This window comes from Chelonia mydas, chromosome 11, assembly GCF_015237465.2.
Source record: "Chelonia mydas isolate rCheMyd1 chromosome 11, rCheMyd1.pri.v2, whole genome shotgun sequence".
Lineage (NCBI taxonomy): Eukaryota > Metazoa > Chordata > Testudines > Cheloniidae > Chelonia > Chelonia mydas.
The window spans coordinates 20186397-20210837 of NC_051251.2; the positions used below are offsets into that span (position 1 = coordinate 20186397).

Sequence of the window (24441 nt, forward strand, 5' to 3'; positions counted from 1 at the left end):
AATCCCATCCCTTTCACTTTGATGTTAGTGGGATTTGGATATTGGAAATGGCATGCCACATACTGAGAACTTTTTTGGGGGAAGGAAGCCCCTGGCCATAGGTAGATTAGCAGGGCTGCAGTCAAGGAAAGACGTGCCAGTGCTTGGCACATCTCAATGCTTCCTTCCCTGGCTGCAGCCCTGCAAACCTGCCTCCACCTGGTGACCATACAGGAACTAAGGGGCTGGGTAGCTCGCATCCCCTGCTGGAGTCTTGGTGCTGTGGCTGGGTGGGGAAGCTGTGGGCAGAGCAGCATTGGGGAGGGAGGCTGCGGTGTAGGTACTAGGGCTTTCCTCAGGGAGGCAAGGGTGTTTTGGGGCCTGGCGAGCTACATGGTTTCTCTCCCCACTGTTGCCCTCCCTACAGCCTCCCTCTCTAGCTCACAGGGACAAGTATATTGTATGGCTCAATGGGCCCTCATGATCCCCTGTTGCTGCCTCCCACAACCTCCCCTCCCACCGCACAGGGAGAGGTGACAAATCTGAGCAACTGTCCCAGATTGAGATGCCAATAGAATGGGTTTTGGAACAAATTGATAAATTTAACAGTTATTAAGTCACAAGGTATTCCCCCAAGAGTTCTGAAGGAGCTCAGGTATGAAATTGCAGAACTGCTAACTGTGGTATGTAACCTATCACTTAAATCGGCCTCTGTACCAAATTACTGGATGATAGCTAATGTAATGCTGATTTTTTTGTTTTAAAAAAATAAAAAGGCCCTAGAGGTGATCCTGGCAATTACAGGCCAGTAAGCATAACTTCAATATCTGGCAAATTGGTTGGAACTATAGTAAAGAACAGAATTATCAGGCACCTAGCTAAACACAATATGTTGGGGAAGTGTCAACATGGCTTTGGTAAAGCATGATTTCCCTTTACAAATCTGCAGCCAGAGAAGGCATGTTTCCAGCACTTCCTTCCCTGGCTAGAACCCCACAAACCTGCCTGCTGCTTATGAACAACTGCTGAATAATGGCAACTTTTTTGCTGGCAACAAAGAGGTTACTAATAAGTGAATCTACCTGTATGCACAGTTTGGAAAAAAAATTAGTAGATACACCTAGCCCTGGTTTTCAGGGGGAGTCACTTAATGGGGTTCCAGAACTCCAAGTCAAGGAGGCAGAACGTCGCATTCTTTTTCCTTCCATGCAGGGTGAAGGGGGATTATTCAGTCTGCTTCAGATTTAATGTAGAGTGCTGCACACGAGACTGTCTTTTGTAATATGCTGCTAGTGTTCCTGTGGCCAGCAGGATATGGTGATATGGTTATGCTTTCAGCCACAGCAAAGACTGGAGTGCCAAACAGCCAAGCAGGGTTATGCTCAGCTGCTTAAGAAGATGAGTCACCACTGACAAGTAGCAGGATGGATAAAAAGCATGATTTTTAATCAATTTTCGATTTCAGTTTATTTTTTAAGGTTAACCTTTTTATTTACATGTTGCCAGTTCTTTACTTTTTCCCCATTTTATAATCTTAAAGTACTAATGTAGATATACTGTATTTACTACTTTATTAGTAGTATAATTTTTAATTTTATATAGTTTTCTTTTCTCCTGAGAAGTTTAGAGTTTTAATTGTGACTCTGTTGTGAAAGAGGCAAGTCCAGGGCCTCATTAACATCCTTACTGTGAGAACAACAAAACCTCAAACACAACAAATAGCTTGTGCTATATGTGCAACCAACACCATCCTCTGACACATTGATTTTCCGCAAGTCAAGGAATCCATCAGGATTTTAGTTTGATCACAATGGGACTTGTGCCAGTGAGTCGTGTAGGTGCTTTTGAAAATCCTATTTGCCTAAATATGCGTTTAGGAGAGAGAGAATCTTAAAAAGTCCTGGCCTGTACATATAAAAAAGGTCATAGTGACTTCGTTTACATATTGAAAGTCTAAATAACTTTTCATTGTTAACATTGGAGCAACTTTGTTTGGAAATGACACCGATTTTATCAGAGTTCAAGAAAAAAAAATTGCAAATATTTGTGTATTCTTAACCTTAAGCAAGAGTAGGCCCACTGAAGTCAATGGGATTATTCCTCTGAGTAATTTAAATACCTTTTGAAGCGTTTACAGGATTATTGCCTTAGTTTTCATTATTGCAGGATATTCTATCAGAAATAGAAAATAATCTATTTAGGATATTTTCAATATTTTGGTTTTTCCCTATGCCGGTTTTGTAAAATTTAAATAGGAAACTTAACCTTCAGTGGCGTTTAAAAAAAAAAAAAACTCTTACAGTTTAATTCATACAAATTTATGGTTGCTAATAATAAAGTTGGGAGGTATTGCCAAAATGGAGGAGGACCGGAATATCATACAGGAAGATCTGGATGACCTTGAAAAGTGGAGTGATATAAATTGGATGAAATTGAATAGTGCAAAGTGCGAGGTCATGCTCTTAGGGACTAACAACAAGAATTTTTACTATAAACTGGGGATTTATCAGTTGGAAGCAGCAGAGAGGAGAAATACCTAGGTGTATTAGTTGATCACAGGATAACTTTGAGCCACCAATGCGATGCAGCAATGAAACAGCCTAATGCGATCTTAGGATGTGTCAGGCGAGGTATTTCCAATAGAGATAGGAAAGTGTTAGTACCATTATACAAGGCACTGGTAACACCTCGTCTGGAATACTTGTGTGCAATTCCAGTCTCCCATGTTACAAGATTAGCAGAGATCCTAGGGTTATTTTTGCCTTCCTCTACAGCAATGTTTCTCAACCTGAGGGGGTCATGGGATGGGTTTAGGGGGTGATAAGTGCAAGACTGGCATTCGGGGGTGGCAAGCAGAGCCCTACGCCACAGAGGGCCGCTTGAAACTAAGTTACATGCTTCAGCCCCAGATGGTGAGGCTCAAGTCAAAGCCCGAGTCTCGCTACCCGGGGCTCAAGCCCAAGCCCTGCAGCCCAGGCCTGAGGCATGTAACTTAGCTTTGCAGGGCCCGCTTTGGCATGGGGCCCTGGGCAGTTGACGTGCTTGCCACCCTCTCATGCCAGTCCTGAGTATTATTAATAATTTACTTAATGATATTTAGGGTAGGGGGTTGACGTTTTTTCAAGTGTTAGTATGGGATGGAGGTGGTACAATTTTTTGAGCCCAAAGGGGGTCGCCAGCACAAAAAGTTTGAGAAACACTGCTCTGCATCATAGGGAATGGGTCACTTGCAGGTTTAAACTACAGTAGAACCTCAGCATTACAAACACCAGAGTTACCAAACTGACTGGTCAAGCACACACCTCATTTGGAACTGGAAGTACGCAATCAGGCAGCAACAAAAACGCCTCTCCGGCCCCCACAACACATGTGCACACACGCAAATGCAGTATAGTACTGTGTTTAAAAGTAAACCACTAAAAAAATAAAGGGAAAGTTTATAAAAAACTATTTGACAAGATAAGAAAACTGTTTCTGTGCTTGTTTCATTTAAATTAAGATGGTTAAAAGCAGCATTTTTCTTCTGCATAATAGTTTCAAAGCCGTATTAAGTCAGTGTTCAGTTGGAAACTTTTGAAAGAACAACCATAACAATTCTGTTCAGAAAAAAGAACAGGAGTGCTTGTGGCAACTTCGAGACTAACAAATTCATTTGAGCATAAGCTTTCGTGGAGTTATGAACATTTCAGAGTTATGAACAGCCTCCATTCCCCATGTGCTCAAAACTCTGAGGTTCTGTTGTAGTGAATGGTTGAATCTCTGTAACATGAAGTCTTTAAAACATGATTTGAGGACTTCAGTAATTCAGCCAGAGGTTATGGGTCTACGACAGGAGTGGGTGGGCGAGTTCTGTGGTCTCAATGTGCAGGAGGTCAGACTAGATGATCACAATGATACTTTCTGGCCTTAAACTTTCTTCATTCTTATAGGCTCATAAAAAAGGGACTAAGGAAAAGGGGACAGGAGGATGGAAGAGTGGGAGAAGACAAAGATAAACCTAACATAAGAAATGAGGGGCATAGTGGGGATGGTGTGATCGTTGGAGAAAGGAATGTAGAGCGAGATTGCTTGGGATTATGTGGACTGTTACCAAATTGCACCATTTCTGTACATATTAGCATGCAGATTAGCTGGGGCCCTCCACCTTGTTGCATGTTGCCATTGGTGGTCTTTTCAGTACTACTAAAGCCCAGTATGCTGTGTTTTCACTAGGAAAATATGTGGTAGTTGAAAATTTCTGCCCTGAGAAGTTTTTAATGGTTGAGTTATAAACTTGTGATAATGAGGATTTATAAGCGGGGGGAGGGGGTCAGAACATAGTTCAGGGTTGTTTTAAAACAGCCACAGAAAAAAATGCCAATGTAACAGGCATCCAAAAACTGACACTAATCATTATGGCTGTAGCAGAGATTGTGAAACTTAGCTTTTGGAGTCAGTATGTAATATTTAAGTAGCTAATTCATTATCCCTTACTGTAATAAAATGTGTAGCCTAACATTAAAATTGTGCAGATGAAAAAATTATATAATATCCTGTTAACTTAAGCTAATGTCATAGACCTTTTCTGGATCGTGATCTAGATCACTTAAGTACTTGTATGGCCTTTCTTATCATAATATCAGAGTATCACAGTCTTTAAAGTTTTTATCATCTCAACATCCCTGTGAGATAGGAAAGTACTATTGTAACCCATTTTATAGAGGGGGAACTGAAGCAGAAGGACATGCTCAGGTCTTGAATACACTACAGAGCTGTAGCTGCTGTCCCTATATTGACAGAACCCCCTTGTGTAGATACAGTGTAAACTAGCAGAAAGAGTTCTGCTAGCATAGCTACATCACCTTCCTGAATGACATTAGCTATGCCAACAGAAACACACCTCTGCTAGGTTTCAGAGTAACAGCCGTGTTAGTCTGTATTCACAAAAAGAAAAGGAGGACTTGTGGCACCTTAGAGACTAACCAATTTATTTGACCATAAGCTTTCGTGAGCATCCGATGAAGTGAGCTGAACCTCACGAAAGCTTATGCTCAAATAAATTGGTTAGTCTCTAAGGTGCCACAAGTACTCCTTTTCTTTTTACACCTCTGCTAATATCGTTGCATCTACAGCGAGGTGGCCAGAATAATCCTATCACTTAGAATGTGTGAAGTGTGCCCCCTCCCTCCCCCCCGGTAGATTGACAACTAAACTGGCAGAATTTCGTAGTACAGACCCAGGCCTCAGGAATTGCCCAAAGTCACGCATGAAGTCTGTGGCGAGGCAGGGAATTGAACCCAAGTTTTACATTAGTGTTTTAACCACTGGACCATCCTTCCTTTCCTTATCTGACATTTAGACTGCTCAAATGAAGTTTAGGTTGTTCAACTCAGACATGTCCATGGGGCTTGGCCACATCCTTCTGCCTTTGAACCATGTTCTCTGGCTCTGGAACTCCAAACAGAGCAGTCAGTTGAGTGCTCTCACCTTACCTATTCCACTTCTAAATTTCTATAGCTTAATTTGGAGAATCACAGATCAAGATCCTTTAGCTCAATGTTTCTCAGTCTCTTTGATACCAGGGACCAGCATGCTACCTTCCTAAACTGTGTCAAGGAGATTTCGGGGACCGGCACCAGTCCATGGTTTCTCAAGACTGCTTTGGCTCACTTTAAGCTCCCTAAAGGAGAGTAGAATTTCCAGGCATTTTCACCAGATCAGGCCCCCTGCTCAGCTGTTCCTCATTTGTTTCCCCATCACCATAGAGCAAAAAGATGGTGTTCAGTCTGTGAGCAGACTCTCAAGGTATATCTACACTTAAATTAAAAACTTGCCGCTGGTCCATGCCAGGTGGCTCAGGCATGGGCTAAAGGACTGTTTCATTGTGGTGTAGAGGTTGGGGCTTGGGCTGCAGCCTGCGTTCTCAGACTCTCCCACCTCAGAGGGTCCTAGAGCCTGGGTAGCAGCCAGACCCCAAGTTTTTACTCTGGAATTCAACAGCCCCTATAGCCTGATCCCTGCAAGCCTGAGTCAGCTGGCATGGGCCAGCCGCAGGTTTTTAGTTGCAGTGTAGACATACCCTCAAAAACACCACTATCATCTTTCCATTCCTTCCCAAAGACAAAAAAAGCCAGCAAAATACAGGGAGGGGAAAAAAAAAGTCAAGAACCACTTCAGATGCACATCTTTCACAATCTTCTTGGTTTAATTTAATTTAAAACCAAATTTAACATCTTATGCACAAACATTTGAGTTTATATGGTGCCTCTATGCTACATTACAGACTCATTTTTTCTAGAAGAACCACTTTAAAACTCTTTAAAAGGAAAGTATCCACATTTAATTTGTGCTCCTGTGGGGCAAAGGCAAACTGAATAATGAAAGAGCTGTATTTTACTGGTACTTAGTTCATTTGCTTTATCAGTCTACCGTTTTAAATAAAGTTGTACAAGTTCGTTTTGACTAATTGGGGTAATTTACTGATAAGAACTACCCAGGATCACTTTTATGAAACTCTGCTTCTTCTGTGCTCACATAATCAGTTTGGGTTCAGTAAAGGGAGAGCCTTTAAACTAACAACACTTACTAATATGTGTTCTGTTTCTCAGGTGTGTGGAGAGTCTTATATTTTGTTGATTGTCTCCGAAATAGCAATAATTTTTAATTAGAGATTCCATTTCTCTCCCAAGAATAGTGTCTGCCTTTCATATAATCTCTGGCCTCTTTATCATGCTGTTTGTGGCATCATGCTCTTGATTTTTGTCTTGGTCAGATAACTGCACTAAATGAACAGTGTTTGTATCCTTGAAAAGAAAAAGCTTATTTCTCTTACACTTCTTAAAAAGTTTGTTTCTTTGGCTCTAGTATTGTTCCATAAAACCTAGCCTCTTTGAAATGTAGTCTTTTCCACTATTGCATTTTGACTGGTTTAGGGTTGTGGGGGAGAGACAGAAGCACCAATCATATTCTTGTTTTGTCTAAGAATTACTCAAGTTCTAGTGTAGGTGCTAAAATTTAATGATCATTGGCATCAGTTATGAAGGAGTTTCTATCTTACTGTGATTTTCTGTTAGGTAAGCGTGGTCCAAGACTCAGTAAATATATCAGGACAGTCTAATACAAACACTTTGAAGGTACCTGAATGTCGACTAGCAGAAGATTTAGGGAATCTCTGGGAAACCACAAGATTTACAGATTGCAGTTTTTGTGTAGGAGGACAAGAATTCAAAGCTCATAAGTCTGTCCTTGCAGGTACTTTTTTACTTTTGTATTGTAACATTTTTTTTATTAAATAAAAATGTTAAAATTCGGCTATTTAATTGTATTTAATGCTTAATTCTTTTGCTACAGCTCGTTCACCAGTTTTTAATGCAATGTTTGAACATGAAATGGAGGAAAGCAAAAAGGTAAGCGGGACTGAAAGTTTAAGGTGCCATTCTCATTCTGATTCCAAAGAAAAGGTAAAATTTATAGAAAACTCAATTGTACTTCATGGATTGAGAAAGATAAAAGTGAGTACTTAATATGGAAAAAGTTATATCAACCAGGTAAATATCTCAAGATATCATTGAGTTGACGCCACTCTATGTCAGTAACTCAAGCTATCTTCTCTCAAACTAGCGTAGCTCAAATGAGAGTGGCCACATTGTGAAATTACACTTGAGCTGCTCTGTCCATGCTGATGGTTCACTCATCTTTGTGTGGCACTAAGACTTTTGGGGTGTATCCCCTGGTTCTTTGTGCTGCAGTAAGATGAGCCAAGGAGGCTTCAGTGAATTGTGAACATTTGTCTGTCATTTCTGAGCACACAAGGAGAATTGTGGTAAGATACTGCAGAACTAGTGGCATTCAAGTGGAGCTATGCCATGTCCACACTAGAGTAGTTGTATTAGCAGCTGGCAAGTTGCACTCACATCAGCTGTAGCCTATTACCACTTATGAGCCAGCCAACTAGAGTTAAAAGCACCACCCCACTTGAGTTAAGGGATGTATGTGTACATGTCTAGAGTTAGGGTTAGAGTTGTAACTCAAATTAACTTTGCAAGGAAGCCTTGAGGGGAGACTGAGATCATTCTCTTCAACCACAGATTCCACAAACACTTCACGCATACAACTGGTCTACAGGGATAGTAGTTTAATAAGTCCAGATTGCTTCATGCTCTTTATATCTCCTACAGTGAGGAGCCATCTACCTATGTAATGGAAAAGAATACTTCAAATTCTAGAAAAAAGAAAAGGAGTACTTGTGGCACCTTAGAGACTAACCAGTTTATTTGAGCATAAGCTTTCGTGAGCTACAGCTCACTTCATCGGATGCATACTGTAGCTCATGAAAGCTTATGCTCAAATAAATTGGTTAGTCTCTAAGGTGCCACAAGTACTCCTTTTCTTTTTGCGAATACAGACTAACACGGCTGTTACTCCGAAACCTTTCAAATTCTAGCAATTTCTCCAGTACTATAGAATTGGGGAACTACTGCAGAATAGGTAACTGTACTGCTTGCTCTGACTGGGTTTGGGCTAGCTTTGCAAGCCCTGGTTCTAAAAGCATTGAAGTAAATCAGTGCCACTTCATGCAAACTTGACTCTTTCTCCTCTTGGTTAGTGAAAGCTAGCTCTCAGTGGTTGGGGCCACCACGTGAATGTCATCACCTCCTTGAGAGATGGGGCAACCTAACAAATTTTGAAACTCTGGGAAGGACATACGGTCTCAAGAAACTATCACATGCTAGTTATCCCAAAATCTCTAATATCTCCTCCTTGGGCACGGTTATCCAATAGACAATGGCTAAACTATTCCAGTTGTACCTTAGCTGTAACATAGAATCATAGAATATCAGGGTTGGAAGGGACCTCCGGAGGTCATGTAGTCCAACCCCCTGCTCAAAGCAGGACCAATCCCCGACTAAATCATCCCAGCCAGGGCTTTGTCAATCCTGACCTTAAAAACTTCTAAGGAAGGAGATTCCATCACCTCCCTAGGTAACGCATTCCAGTGTTTCACCACCCTCCTAGTGAAAAAGTTTTTCCTAATATCCAACCTAAACCTCCCCCACTGCAACTTGAGACCATTGCTCCTCGTCTTGGAGCCCTTGTAATCCCTATTAGATCTGGAGATGATATTCATCTGAATTGTTCTCGGCCTGAATCTGTGTATTCCATAGTTCTGCAGCTATAGAACTTGCCATGGATTTCAGCCCTTGGAGCAGTATTATGCGCTAGAATCTTGGTTCTCTTTCTAGCCTTTATGGGTGTGAAGATAACATTGAAAATATGAACAAAGCATTAAATGATGCAGTATATTTTTCCTGGGTTTGCAGGGTACCCTTCATCACAACTAGTGACCGATAGACTCAATGATTTCATGGCCCAAAATTTGGTATTTTTCCAAGATGACATGGAATTTACCATTTTGCTGCACTCAGGCGCCTGAAAGGCTTTTTTCTGTCTCTCTGTTGGGACTTCCTGCAGCTCTATTACAGGGCATACTCACTATCCTGTTCCACGTAGCTAGGCAGCAGCAAGAGAGACTCCAGCTTGCAGCCAAGGAGCATAGGGAACCATAAATGTAGACTGGGCAGCTGGACTGTCTGGTGAAAATCACAGCAGCTCAAGCCTGTGGAGCTCAGAAACTGAGCTGGTGTAGTTGTTTGCAAGCTTCCTCCTTCCTTAGCATACATAGGAAGTAAGATTTTGAAGCAGGCCACCTGGATAACAATGCAACTGTGAAAGCCCATAGATCTGGATCACCTGCAGAACCTAGCAAATAAATAAATAAATCAAAATAAAAATCCATAGTTGAATATCACTGACTAACTTTAATGTTCATGAGGATTTTCAACTTAACAATCATTGGGTGTGTTTGGGGAGTGAGAAATGGAACATCAAGTCCATTTCGTGAAGATACAAGTTAAATTCTATGGCAATATTAGGGTTGCTTGCAAAAGAATTTTGTCCTATTGAGCCTTGGTGACCATGAGTCTGTGATTATAGGGCTATGCAGAGCTCAAACATATGTGTATATATTAACTCTGTTCTTAACAGTGTGCTGCTAAGAGCTTGCCTGGTGCAGCAGCAGCAGTAGGTGGAATTTCATTAATGTGTATTCATACTTTGCTCTTGGGTAGATCCCAAAGGATTTTTAGTGGACAGTTCTCATTTTCACTGAAGGTTCTCAGTTGGAGTCCAGTGATGGGTACAATGATGTTTCCTCTTGTAAGTGAATCCCATAGGTGAGGAGGACCCTGTACTAAAAACTACAGCTACTTCAAAATGCATAATGGCCTTCCAATTCTGTATCCATTTCAAGATCCTGGTCCTTGTCTTTTTACGGCCTGTGTCTCAACACGCTATCCTACTGCAACAGCTGTATTTAGGGATGCTGATGAAATTCAGGTTCTAACTTGCAAAGACCAGGGCCATGCATTTCTTAATGGAGAGCCCTAAACTGTAGGATTCAGGTGAGGTACAAATACAGTCTTTGCCGGGCCTCCTTTGAGAATAACTTTCAGAACAAATTGGCCCTATTAAACTGAGCAAATTAAAGCTAACTCTCTTGTTTGCTGCTGGCTAACTTTTTGCTCTCTCCAGTACTTAGTCTCTTCTGTTCAAAGACATGTTGATGGATTTAAATCCAGGCCAGGATGTATTTTTAAAAATTCCATAGACCATATTTAGGATTCTCTGTATATACTTTAAGATAACTTTTGCACTGCAGATTCCATACAAATCCAGCCATGTCTAAAAGGAGCTATGATGTCCGTCTGACTAACTTGTAAAGCTGCTGGTAAAAGAGGAGCTTGACTCTAGGTCTATAGCTGAATCTAGAAGTGCCAACTTAACCTTGTAAGGTTCTATATGATGGATATGAAATAAAAACTTGTAATAAGCAAACCAGGTGATCTTAAATTTTTACTCCAAAATTTATAGGTGTTATGGTTTTCCTTTTTTTGTTTTTATTCAATAGAATCGTGTAGAAATAAATGATGTAGACCCTGAGGTTTTTAAAGAAATGATGAGATTCATTTACACAGGGAAAGCGCCAAACCTTGACAAAATGGCTGACAACTTGTTGGCAGCTGCAGACAAAGTAAGTAATTAGCTCTTAAAGTCCTCAGAATTGTTGTTTTAGAAATCCCTGTTCGAAAAACATATATTTTGAGTTGTTTAAATACACAATTGATGTCGAAGAAAAATAAACAGATGCACCAACAGATATAAGAAATGGAGTGGCTTGGAGGGAGAAAGATTTTTTTTTTTTTTTTTTTTTTTTTAAATGGTGGGAAGATTAGAAAAATATAAAACTTTCCATGGCTGCTGGGAGTATGTACTACCAAGATTCTTCCGAAGAAATTGGAGGAGCATTAAATATCCTTTAGAAGATCAGTAATGACAAAAGTGTGTCCTTGATCTTTGTATTATGAGACAGGATAAATAACAGGGCTTTAATGACTGCCTTCTCTAAACCATTACTACTTCTATAACTTTGTCATCTTTCTGTCTCCTCAGTACCCTAAATAGTTCAAATCTGTTCTTGTACCTAATTCTTGCCTTTAAATATTTACCCTTTAAGCCTACCCTTTAAATACTTTCACTGTTCCTCTGAAATGTTCTTCCTTCTGTTCTGCCCTTCTTGAAAAGGGGGACTTCAACAACAACACCACAGTATTCAAGGTGATCTAATTCCATTTCATATTTTAACATACTATTCAAAAATCTTTTTAAAATACTGTACAAATGTAATATCTTTTGCTCTTTCCACTGCTGTTGCACATTGAGCTGAAATTTCATCTAGCTGTCCACTATGAAGTCTAAGGGTATGTCTACACTACGAAATTAGGTTGATTTTATAGAAGTCGGTTTTTAGAAATCGATTTTATACAGTCGATTGTGTATGTCCCCACTAAGCGCATTAAGTCAGCGGAGTGTGTCCTCAGTACCGTGGCTAGCATTGACTTATGGAGCAGTGCACTGTGGGTAGCTATCCCACAGTTCCCGCAGTCTCCGCTGCCCATTGGAATTCTGGGTTAAGCTCCCAATGCCTGATGGGGCAAAAGCATTGTCGAGGGTGGTTTTGGGTACATGTCGTCAGTCGCCCCTCCCTCCCTTCCTCTCTCCCTCCATGAAAGCAACAGCAGACAATCGTTTCGCACCTTTTTTCCTGGGTTACCTGTGCAGACGCCATACCTTGGCAAGCATGGAGCCCGCTCAGCTCACCGCTGCTGTTGCGCAAGGTGTTTACAATGCTCACATTATCCTGAAGTATGTGCAGAACTGGGCTAAGAGATGCCAGCACGAGGACGCTTGTGATGAGGACATGGACACAGACGTTGCTGAAGCATGGGCTGTGGCAATTGGGACATCATGGCGGCAGTGGGGCTGGTTGCTACAGTGGAATGCCGATTCTGGGCCTAGCAAACAAGCATAGACTGGGGGGACTGCATAGCGTTGCAGGTATGGGATGATTCACAGTGGCTCCGAAACTTTCGCATCCATAAGGCCACTTTCCTTGAACTTTGTGAGTTGCTTTCACCCGCCCTGAAGCGTAGGAATACCAAGATGAGAGCTGCCCTGACTGTTGAGAAGCGAGCGGCGATAGCTCTTGGAAGCTTGCAACGCCTGACTGCTACCGATCAGTCAGGAATCAATTTGGAGCGGGCAAGTCTACTGTGGGGACTGCTGTGATCCAAGTAGCCAGTGCAATCACTGACCACCTGCTATCAAGGGTAGTGACTCTGGGAAATGCGCAGGTCATACTGGATGGTTTTGCTGCAGTGGGGTTCCCTAACTGTGGTGGGGCAACAGATGGAACACATATCCCTATCTTGGCACTGGACCACCTTGCCAACCAGTACGTAAACCACAAGGGGTACTTCTCAATGGTGCTGCAAGCACTGGTGGATCACAAGGGATGTTTCACCAACGTCAACGTGGGATGGCCAGGAAAGGTGCATGACGCTCACATCTTTAGGAACTCGGGGCTGTTCGAGCAGTTGCAAGAAGGGGCTTACTTCCCAGACCAGAAAATTACCGTCGGGGATGTTGAAATGCCAATAGTTACCCTTTGGGACCCAGCCTACCCCTTGCTCCCATGTCTCATGTAGCCGTACACAGGCAGCCTGGACAGTAGTAAGGAGCAGTGCAATTATAGGCTGAGCAAGTGCAGAATGGTGGTAAAATGTGCCTTTGGACGTTTAAAAGCTCGCTGGTGCTGTTCGCTGACTAGGTTAAACCTCAGCGCAACCAGCATTCCCATTGTTATTGCTACTTGCTGTGTGCTCCATAATATCTGTGAGAGTAAGGGGGAGACGTTTATGGCGGGGTGGGAGGTTGAGGCAAATCGCCTGGCAGCTGATTCTGAGCAGCCAGACACTCGGGCGATTAGAAGAGCATGGCTAGGTATGCTGCGCATTAGAGAGGCTTTGAAAACCAGTTTCATGACCGGCCAGGCTACGGTGTGACAGTTGTGTGTGTGTGTTTCTTCTTGCTGCAAACCCACCCCCTTTGTTGATTTTAATTCCCTGTAAGCCAACCACCCTCCCCCCCCTTCAATCACAGCTGGCAAAGGAAATAAAGTAACTACTGTTTTGAAACCATGCTTTCTTTCTTTATTAATTTTAAAAAAGTGAGATAACTGACAAGGTAGCCCGAGTGGGGTGGGGTGCAGGAAGAGGGAAGGACAAGGCCCCATTGCTTACTGTAGCCACACTACAAATCAAAACTGTTTGAATGACACCCTTTTGTTGTTTGGGCCATCCTCTGGAGTGGAGTGGAGTGGCTGGGTGCCTAGAGCTTCCCCCGCCCCCCCCCCCCACCCCACCCCGGCGTTCTTGGGCGTCTGGGTGAGGAGGATATGGAACTTGTACAATGGATGCAACGGGGGGTCTGTGCTCTTGTTGGCTTTCCTGCAGCTCCAACAGACATTTCATCATGTCTGTTTGCTCCCCCATTAACCTCAGCATCACCTCCTGCCTCTGCTCATCATGCTCGTTTAATGCTTTCCTGGTCTCTGCCACTGAATGCCTCCGTGCATTAAGCTGTGCCCTATCAGTGCAGGAGGACTGCAGGAGCTCGGAAAACATGTCATCGCAAGTGCGTTTTTTTTGCTTTCTGATCTGCGATAACCTCAGGGATGGAGATAATAGGGGGAGCATAGAAACATTTGCACTAGGGGGAGTGGAGATAAAAAGGGAGAGTAAAATTTAAGATACATTTCTGAGAACAAAAGGGAGACTCTTTCACAGTGAATCAAGCAATTCACAGCACATGTGCTTTAGGTATAAGGTCACATTTTGCCTTTTATATTTGAGCGCCTGCTGGTGTGGTGACACATCACACACGTTTGGGCAACAGAATTCGGTTTCCAGGCAGCCATGGTAAGCCTTTTGGTACCCGGGGTTGACTTCTGCCATCTTCATAACATGTGGGAATGGTTTCAAACTGCAGCATCATCCTTTCCCATAGCAAGCAATGCCGGTTGGGTTTCACATTTTAAAAGGAGGGGCTGCGGTTTTTGTGTGGATGTGCAGCACACACCTCCCCCCACCCCACCACATGGCTATTCTCTGGGATGATCCCTTTTAGTCAAGCGCAAACAACCCAGCAACAACGGGGTCCTTTTATTGTTCCCTTACAAAAATTCCCCTATTTCAACCAGGTGACCATGAATGATATCACTCTCCCGAGGCTAACACAGAAAGATAAAGACCGAATGTCGCTTGAATGCGACCAAAACCCAGGACCATTCGCTGCCATGCTTTGTGCTGCAATGATTCCAGACTACTTGCTACTGGCTTGGAGTGGTAAAGTGTCCTATCGTGGAGGACGAAATAAGGCAGTCCTCCCAGGAAAGCTTCTGCAAAGGCTTTCAGAGTACCTCCAGGAGAGCTTCATGGAGATGTCCCTGGAGGATTCCCGCTCCATCCCCAGACACGTTAACAGACTTTTCCAGTAGCTGTACTGGCCCTGAATGCATCCCAATTCTTCAGGGCAAATCAAACATTAAACAGCAAACATATTGCTTTTAAACCCTGTACTGAAGTTACAAATGTGCACTCACCTGAGCTGCTTCTCCGGCTTCTGGGTCGGGGATCCCGCCTTGGGAGGGTATTGGCTCCAGGTGATGAAAAGGTTCTGGCTGCCGGGGAGAACGGATTCACCACTTGCCTGCTGCGCATTCTCCTCTTCCTCATCCACAAAATCCTCCTCCCTGTTGTGTGAGACTCCCCCCTTGCAGGTGTCCACGGACAGTGGTGGGGTAGTGCTAGGGTCCCCCTCCTAGAATGCCATGCAGCTGATCATAGAAGTGGCATGTATGTGGCTCTGATCCGGAGCGACCATTTGCCTCCTTTGTCTTTTGGTAGGCTTGCCTGAGCTCCTTAAGTTTCACGTGGCACTGCTGTGTGTCCTTGTTGTAGCCTCTCTCCACCATGCCCTGTGCGATTTTGGCATATATTAGCATTTCTCCTTTTTGATCGGAGTTTGGCCTGCACAGATTCTTCTCCCCATACAGCAATCAGATCCAGTGTCTCCCTTTCAGTCCATGCTGAAGCTTGTTTGTGATTCTGGGGGGACTGCATGGTCACCTGTGCTGCTGAGCTCTCCACGCTGACCAAATAGGAAATTAAATTCAAAATTTCCCGGGGCTTTTACTCTGTACCTGGCTAGTGCATTGGAGTTCAAAGTGCTGTCCAGAGCAGTCACATTGGAGCACTCTGGGATAGCTTCCGGAGGCCAATACTGTCCAATTGCATCTGCAGTACCCCAAATTCGACCCAGCAAGGTTGATTTTGGCTCTACTCTTCTCACCAGGGAGGAGTACAGAAGTTGATTTTAAGAGCCCTTTAGGTCGACGGAACGGGGTTGGTTGTGTAGACGCATTCATTTTAAAATCGACCTAACATGGCTAAATTCGACCTAACCCCGTAGTGTAGACCAGAGCTTAGTTATCTTCTTCTAAGTGGGTATAAGTAATTTAAAAGCCAGCCATATGTGAACTGTTCGCTTTGTTCCTTTCAAGGTGTATTACCTTAGACTTGTCTACATTTTATCTGATGTCATGCCCAATAATGTAGCTGTGTTACCAGGTCCTTCCCCAGCTGCTTAGTTGACTTTGCATAGAGACTCCTACTAGGTTAGAGAAGCAGATTTTTTCTTATGGAATCTGTACTGGTTTGTTTATTATACTAACCTGAAATTATATTTTGAAGTAATTTTTCTGGTACTGAAGTAAGGTTTGTAGCTCCCATGATCAACCCTAGCACCTTCTTTAACATACACACAGCACTGACTTGCCCCTTCGTGGCTAAATTTGTCAAAAACTTCATTCTTATATTCCTTCTGAACTATTGGATTAGTGCTATCCAGGCTTTGATGATGCAGTAGTTTAGTTCTCTCCTCATACCTCTCTGACAGTGCCTCATCTTCAAGATCTCATTGAGTCTGAGACAGATGTTAAAGGCACTCAAGAGTGGAGAGAACTGGAGTAGTAGTGTTTCTGTATGAATGAAGACTTTTATCCAAGGCATGATTGCTAAATACAGAGAATGTAATAACTAGAAACTGCCAAAGGCTGCTTGCTCTGCCTTTCTCATGAATGAAAAATAATAGTCTGAAAAAGTAGTTCTGCAATGTTACAAAAGCAACTCTATTAAACTTCTGTCTTGTCTGCTAGGGATGGCTTTATCATAACTGGCTTTTACTTATATAATCCAAATAGAAGCACCCTAGAAAACAGTACAACAATACATCTAAAATAAAAATAATGTGGTCTGAGAATAGAAAAATTTAGCTAAGAAATAAAGTGGTAGAGTTTTCCTTTGTGCAGATAAATATTAATATAAATAAAATGCAAATAAAAAGTAACAAATACATGTGGCAGCTTCGCTATTTTGTGCAGCGATTGTTTCTAAGTTTGTCATGGAAACTTTGGAATTACTTTTACAAATGATGGATTCTAAAGTAAGTAACCACACAGAAAAAAGATCTGGGTGGTGTTATGTACAGCTTAATGAAAACCTGCTCAATGTTCAGCAGTGGTCAAAAAGTAAACTGTTAAGATGTATACAATACGAAAGAGAATACACAAAATGATTCCTTTACATATCAATAGCATACCTTTACCTAGATTGCTGGGTTCAGTTCTGGTCACCCTATCTCAATAATATAGCAGACATATGAGAGGTGCAGAGATGGGAAAACTAAATGATTTGAGGCATGGAAAAAATGCTGTATTCTGTGACTCAAGTTTGGGATTCTTTAAATTAAGGACAGATTGTGATACTTTATTTACATAGTACCTATCAGTTTCTCCCTGAAAGAGTGGGTGATATTATAAAGGTATACAAAAAAAGCTTTCAGTGGGGAAATTAGGTACTCCTTATTCACCCTTTTTCTTTGTACAAGAATTATTGAACATATATAATGAAATACAACAAATTTATAACTGACCAGGGTTTTTTGGGGACTCGTGTATACCTTTGGAATTTACCCTCAATGGTATATTGTGGCAATAAGAGGTTAGGAGGAGTTTAAAAGAGTTATGTCTAATAATGCAATTATGGATGTTCTAGCTAGGGAATAAGCAAATCACTGGCAAGGGTTAGGAAGAACCTTCCCCTCCAGTGGAATTTTATATAATTTTCCTCTGAGGCTTCTTGCACTTTAATCTGAAATTTCTGAGACTGACACTGTGAAATATTTTACTGGATTATTGAGCCATTGGTCTGATCTGATATTGCAGTTCCTATAATCCTAATATTTAAATAATAATATTATTTATGGCTTCTCTTCAGCTTTTCTTCGTTAGTACAGGGGGAGAGGGGGAATAAATTAATTTTAAGGTAGCAGTTTTAATAATTCTCCTGTGAGGAACACTAGTCAGTCATCAGGAATGGTGCTAAGCACATCACAGGAGTGGGGCAAATTGTGTTTTAGATTTGTTGTACTTTACAGATTACAGCAGAAAGAATAAGTGTGAAGAATGATTAGTATAGTTTTTTCTTTCATTAGTATGCACTGGAACGGCTGAAGGTCATGTGTGAGGAGGCACTCTGTAGTAACCTCTCAGTAGAAAACGTTGCTGACATTCTTATCCTCGCAGATTTGCACAGCGCAGAACAGTTGAAAGCACAAGCAATAGATTTTATTAACAGGCAAGTAATGTTCCTTTATTACACTTGAAATAATGCCTTAAATATCTGTACTTAAATATCCTTTCCTTCTAAATGTTTTTGTATAACTTCCCCTGTCATAGGTGCAGTGTTCTTAGACAACTTGGGTGTAAAGATGGGAAAAACTGGAATAGCAAGTAAGTAAAATGATTCACAAAGTTTAAAGTTACTTTTTCCTACACAAGAGTATATCCCAAATTACCCACTAGTACAAGAGAGCTACACTCTGCTTTGACTTCCATGGGAGTAAAGACAAACCTGTTATAGTCTGTTTAGCAGTGGAAGGCATCCTTTGTAAATGTCAATGCCACCTTCATTCTCACATGATTGAGATAATTGCTGATTGCAAGTGAAGTAAAGCTGCTGCAACAGAAGCCTTGCTTTCTGGGAGATACTTCCCCACAGTTCTTCCCCCACTTTATTTTCCCTTCCACAAAGGAGAAGAGCTGAGGCTAGTCTGTCCTCTGCCAGAAGATGACAACAGCAGCCAACGTTAGCTTTTACTTACTCACTTCAGTACAGTTTGCTGCTGCGGGGAGCAGTGAGAGAGCAGCAGCAAACTGTGCAAATGCATCTTTTCCTCTCTTTATATATAAATCTGCCAAGTTTCTCTTTGTGCCCATGAAGGCTGCAGCAAAGAAAGAGGCCCTACTCCAGAGCAGATGGAACAGAGAGCAGCTACGGATGGCTGGAACATAGATGTGGGGAGTGGGGCTACTATTTTGTATTATGACAATGTACAAAGGCTCCAGCCAGGATCAGGACTCTCTTGTATTAGGCACTCTGCAAATACACAGGCAGACACAGAGTTCTCATTCTAATATGAAAGAAGAGGCAGCAAATAAGCGAGACAAGCAGGAAGGGGAGGTAGAAATAAGGTGACAAACATATTTCCAGTGCTGAGCATCCGTATAAGAACCTAGATAGATAAGATCACACAGTTAGCTAGGTTAGCTGGTACATAGTTTGACTGTTCCAAATCATTTTAACTTTTAAAAACAAAGATTTAAAAATTAGCTATCCTCTGCTGTTGTACAACCTAGCTCTCTATGGTTGGCTGCTTTCCTGTAAGTGTTGTAACTGAAGTGCATCTTGAGGAGAGAGTTGGCCTGGCCTGACAATTCTTGCGTTCTCCCAAAGTGTGCACAGGGGAGCTGGAACTTCTGAACAGTTTCTTAGGGTACCTTTCCTTTACTCACCTGCAACAAAAGGTTTTCATATCCATATGTCTCCCAGGATACAGCATGTACTGCCACAGTGTCAGTGAGCTCAGTAGTGAAGATTTATAACTGGCATATAAAATATGTTGATACTCTTCTTACAGACTGCCACACAATTAGTGTATAGTCTTGGCTGAAGGCATGGCATAGATCATTTCACTCTGGGGAAAATTTCAACTACAGAACAATGCTAGATATATTTCTTCCAGTTAATCTGTAGTTTCACTAAAGTATAAGCGAATACAGTGTTGGTTACAAATAACATACAACTATACTCAAATACAATATTCCACATGTCAAATCATTCTAAGTATTTTCTGGCTTCAGCTTTTAGAGGATTCAGCATTATATGGACATAAATCATTTTAACTGTGATTATTCTTAAACCTTTTGTTTTCAGCCAAGCAACAGACATAATGGAAACAGCAGGCTGGAAGTCCATGATCCACTCTCATCCTCACTTAGTGGCAGAGGCCTTTCGAGCATTAGCATCTGCACAGTGTCCACAGTTTGGCATTCCACGCAAACGACTAAAGCAGTCATGAAATCTTCCATGAACTTTAGAGAAACTGAAATGACTCTACTCCTCCATGTCCAGAGGTGTTTTCACAAACCATAACAAGAATTTTTGTTATCCTTGTCCACAGAACAGAAGCTGAAAAAGCCTATTGTTTGCTTTTCAGTTGGATAATTTATGGTTTAATCCTCAGCTTTAAATTAGACTGATTACTCTCTAATTCACTGAAAGGCCTTAAATTATCTTCAATGACTCTCTAGTCCATATAGTCTAATGTATCTTGATTTTTTTTTTTATTGTGCCTTGTCTTTCTGACTAGGCTATGCAGGATTGCACTAGCTCCATAATGCAGTAAAGTTGATAACTGAAGATTAACTTTTGAAAGGGATCTTCCATTATTTTCAAAAAAAAAAAAAAAAAAAATGAAGATTATAGTTTGGTTCTGTGCTAACTGGAAGGTTTCAACTAGACTCTCTTTAAAAGGACTTGAACTGGAGGCACATAATGTGCCCCCAATCCAAGTACAATACATAGGGAGAACCAGTTTACTTTCAGAGGATGCCAACAGGCTATTAATGGCAATATACTGCTTTGAACATAATTTATTTTTCATTGTGGGGGCAAATATGCAATGGTTTGGCCCAAAAATGTATTTTCAATATAGTTTGTAATGCCTATTGTGTGTATGTCAAAGCTGTCCAACGAACGTTAAAAAAGAAACACATAATAAACCTTTTGCCTGTGTTTCTTCATGGTCCATCACTAGTTTACATTTAATGGAGAATAGGGTGAGAGGTTAAAGATTTTTCTGTGAAGAAAGAATAGTATTGTATTTGAAGAAAAATTATTTATATCCCACATGTATGGTTACATAGAAAAGTAAAGGATGCATAGAATGACCAAATGTAAATTTAAGAAATGGGCCAAATGGATTCTGATTATGCACTTTTAATGCGTAACTTTTGTATGTTGTGTGGTACATATATATTTTGCTTTTGATGAATTAATGAGGTACCGGTAATTGTGGCGTAACTTTTTAAATACATTTTAAGATGCCCACAGCCACATGGGATTTAGTTTTCTTATTATGAACAAGAAAAGCATGTCTTTGAAGACTTAATTGAACATGACTATTGTAAGCTCTCATGTTCTATGTTGAATATTTTCACATTTTTGAGAAAGGCATGTGAATGACGAAACAAAACTTCGGAAGAGGGTCTGTTCTCCACTCAACATGTGTGCACAATTTCCATTCATACCAGTGGAAGTAACGTATAGTAGGAAGAATAGGTACCTGAAATGTCAGATGGTATTTGCAAGCATAGACTTGCTTTTTCTAGCATTTCAGTTGTTGTACTAGCATTGTGGATGGTATAATGTGAAAAGGATGAAACATTTGTAAAGTGCTTATCATGGGCCAGTTCTTTATTATATGAACTTCAGCTTTAATACCAACATTTTCAGTGTTTGATAGCTTTGTTTACAATTGCGGGGGAAATCTGCAGTAGTGCACATTCTAAATGTTTCCTGAGTTATAACATTGAATTTACTGTAAGGGTGGTAATATGCTATATTTTTTGTTTGGCAAGATTGCATTTAACAGTGGGAAATGAGAGGAGATCTCACTGTAATTTATAAACATATTAAGATAAAGACTTCAGTTTGCCTATAGACTTACATGAAAAATGAAATTTAAGATTTACCTTCTGAAAAGATATCTCCTTCCTAAGTTCTTTAAGATTTCTCAGAATTAATGCTCATGAAGTTTTAGGAGGGTAAAGTATATATGCTTTTATATTTTGTTACCAAGTAAACCTTTAGCATAGACCAACCAGAAATAAGTGCCCAGTCCAGTTTTTAAAAAACAAACCTCCAAATGCTTGCACACACTGTGTTTGAACTAAATCTTAATGTGGCTTAAATATAAAATCTTCTTAGACAAGTATCTGAACGGTACAGGGGGCATCTTACCTGACTCTATTTATGGAGCAATTTATCAGTTTTTTCTTTAAATATTCATCTAAATTAAGATTTTGTAAGCATTCTTCATAATAGGGTTTATAAGGATCCTTGTTCCCTCCAAAATAGCGACATTTTTGCTGCAGTGTGTATTACAAATTAGAACTAATATATTCGTACTCATCATGAACAAGCTCACTGTTGAAACTTGCAGCTCTAATATACAAAGTGACTTGAATATTTAATACTGTAATTATGATTGTCCAGTTCAGCTTGTTCTAAATTACAACATACAGCTATCTAATGCGAAGCTTAAGGATTTTGTTCTGAAGGTTTTTTTAAAAAGCTTAATGGCACACTTTGTACCAAAAATTGTCAAACACTGTGCTGTAAGTATATCTGCATTTGTAGAAATATCCATTTTTCCAGTAAGGCAGTGCATACCATGTACAGTAATGGAAAATCACGACAATTGATCTGCTTATATTTGATTTATTATGTATAATTTTAAGTTTGTCAGCTCTTAAGAAAAAGGTAAAACAATTGCTGTATTCTTCAGTGTGCACTAATTATTCACCTTCTCATTCTTGGTTGAACCACATGCAGTGTTCTCACCCAAATAAATAGCTGGTCAGAACAATTTTCTCCTTTAGATTCAGCCCCTTGTTTTTATTCCCCACATCTCAAGAGTGCGTTCTTTAAAAACACAATGACCAGTTTTAAGTTCAGCAGATGTAAAACTCTCTCTAGTATAAAAGTACAGTTTTTTCGGGCCAGCATACAGAAATCCTGAAAATGTATTTAGTCTGTTTAAAGGATTTGGAGCACAAAGTGTAACGGTGTCTTGTTTTTGCTTTCTAACACTAGTCTCTTAAATATACAATAGCTACCACTTTCAAACTTTTCTAGGGAGAACCCTGCATGTGTGTGTGTGTGTATCTGCGATTTTGTGTGGTGCTTTTTTTTTTTAATGACTTTCTAAAAATAAGCACTCAGTTCACTGTTGGAATGATGGTAGAGCTGATTACATCATTTTTCCATTTGGACCTTTTCTGGGGAGGTGTTTTGAATGAAGTTTTAAAAAAATCCTTGTTTTATAGTCCATTTACTGCATTCTGAAGTATGAACACAGCGTGCCTTTTCTAATATACCTTTGCAATGAATACAAGATTAATAGGATATTAAATCTTTTAAAAAGGTATTTTACAAGCTCTTAAGGAGAATGGTGTTTGGTACAAAAATAACTAGAGTTGAGGTAGATACAAGTTATGGAATACTGATTTGAACTCCACCATGTTTTGCTTGGTTCTTATTTGGTTCTTAAATTCAGATTACTGTCTGGATAATAAATACTAAAACTTTTAACAAGTTTTACAGACTTGTGTATTAGATAATGGTCTCCTGCAAAAATATAATACTGGTTGTATGATTACAAACTGATTTTTTTTTGTTTTGTTTGTGATTTCTTAAATGTGGAAATTGCAAACACAAAGGAAGGTTTAAGTTATCTAGGGTGATTTGGGTCTTTCACTTCAAGTATTTGATTCTCATAGTGATTTAAATATTTAGAGTGAAACTCACCACTGTTTAGGGACAGCGTAAGGCCTACGTACCACCTACCTGCATAGAATAATCCACCCTCATGGAATAAGACTACTGTTATAGAAGATACTAGAGTGCAAACTGAGATACAACTAATGCTATCAAAACTAATGTTAAAATCTAGTTTGCCCAAGTTAAATATTCTTAATTTTAATTTACACTAAAATTCACTATTAACTTTTCTCTCAAATGGCATTGATCTCACGGTAGGTGTGTAGTTTATAGTCTATCTTAATTAGTCTCGCAACTTGGCTTTTGTTTGCAGTAAATGGACTTAGTTTGGAAAGGGAATTCATTTTTTTAAGTGTTTGCATTGGTAGACTTCATCATCTCTGTAACCTAGCTAATCCTGGTTTTTGAGACTTCAAAAAAGAAGGCTTAACATAAATGAGTCCTATTTTAGAAATGAAACAAATGAAATGATTTAGACCTGTTTTGAGGTGGAAATGATTAAGAGAATTCAGATATGTGAACACTTGCATCAAACCATCCAGCATTTTTATCAGCTGATGTTAATGGTGAAATACTTTTTGTATCTTGTTGCTGAAAATATTTTTTGCATTTCAGCACATCAAGTTACAATAAAGTTGTTACTTATACAGAATTCTTCTGTGCAAGTTGTATTTTCTTTTGGATTTGGAACTCACTGTAGTTACCTATGCTTCTTCTCTTGAGATAAGAGTATTTTAATAGACATATATACATAAGACAATTAAGAAATTTAAAATGGTGTAGAATGTTGTTGGTGGCTTTTCCAGTAGAGAGCATATCGCAACCTTGTTCTACAACCTTCACTGGCTTTTGGTTAGTCTTTAGGCTGGTGTTGAAATGTTTTGACCTATAAAACTCTAAATATTTTGATACCTGCCTACCTGAGAGACCAACTTCTCCCCATGCAATACCTCCAAAGTGGTGATCATTGGGGGAGGTATCCAAGCTAAAATCCTTTGGTTTAAAAATGAGGGGGTAGTGGAGGCTCTATAAAATACCCTTGTGTGTCTTCCATTTCCACCAC

The 24441-nt window shown here is 40.4% G+C and overlaps 1 protein-coding gene across 4 annotated transcripts in view; it reads left to right on the forward strand.

Annotated features, from left to right (window-relative positions):
* Positions 1–24030, forward strand: part of SPOPL (speckle type BTB/POZ protein like) — a 61744-nt gene extending 37714 nt beyond the window's left edge. For 3 of the 4 annotated variants that reach the window (XM_037912022.2, XM_043524995.1, XM_037912023.2), the window contains 6 exons: positions 7032–7209; positions 7309–7364; positions 10925–11047; positions 17968–18110; positions 18212–18265; positions 19749–24030. In XM_037912022.2, coding sequence (XP_037767950.1) covers positions 7032–7209; positions 7309–7364; positions 10925–11047; positions 17968–18110; positions 18212–18265; positions 19749–19893 — 699 coding nt within the window. In that variant the 3' untranslated portion in view covers positions 19894–24030. The remainder of the gene's footprint in view (positions 1–7031; positions 7210–7308; positions 7365–10924; positions 11048–17967; positions 18111–18211; positions 18266–19748) is intronic. The other variant, XM_037912024.2, reaches the window with a different exon arrangement.
* The last annotated feature ends 411 nt before the right edge of the window (positions 24031–24441 follow it).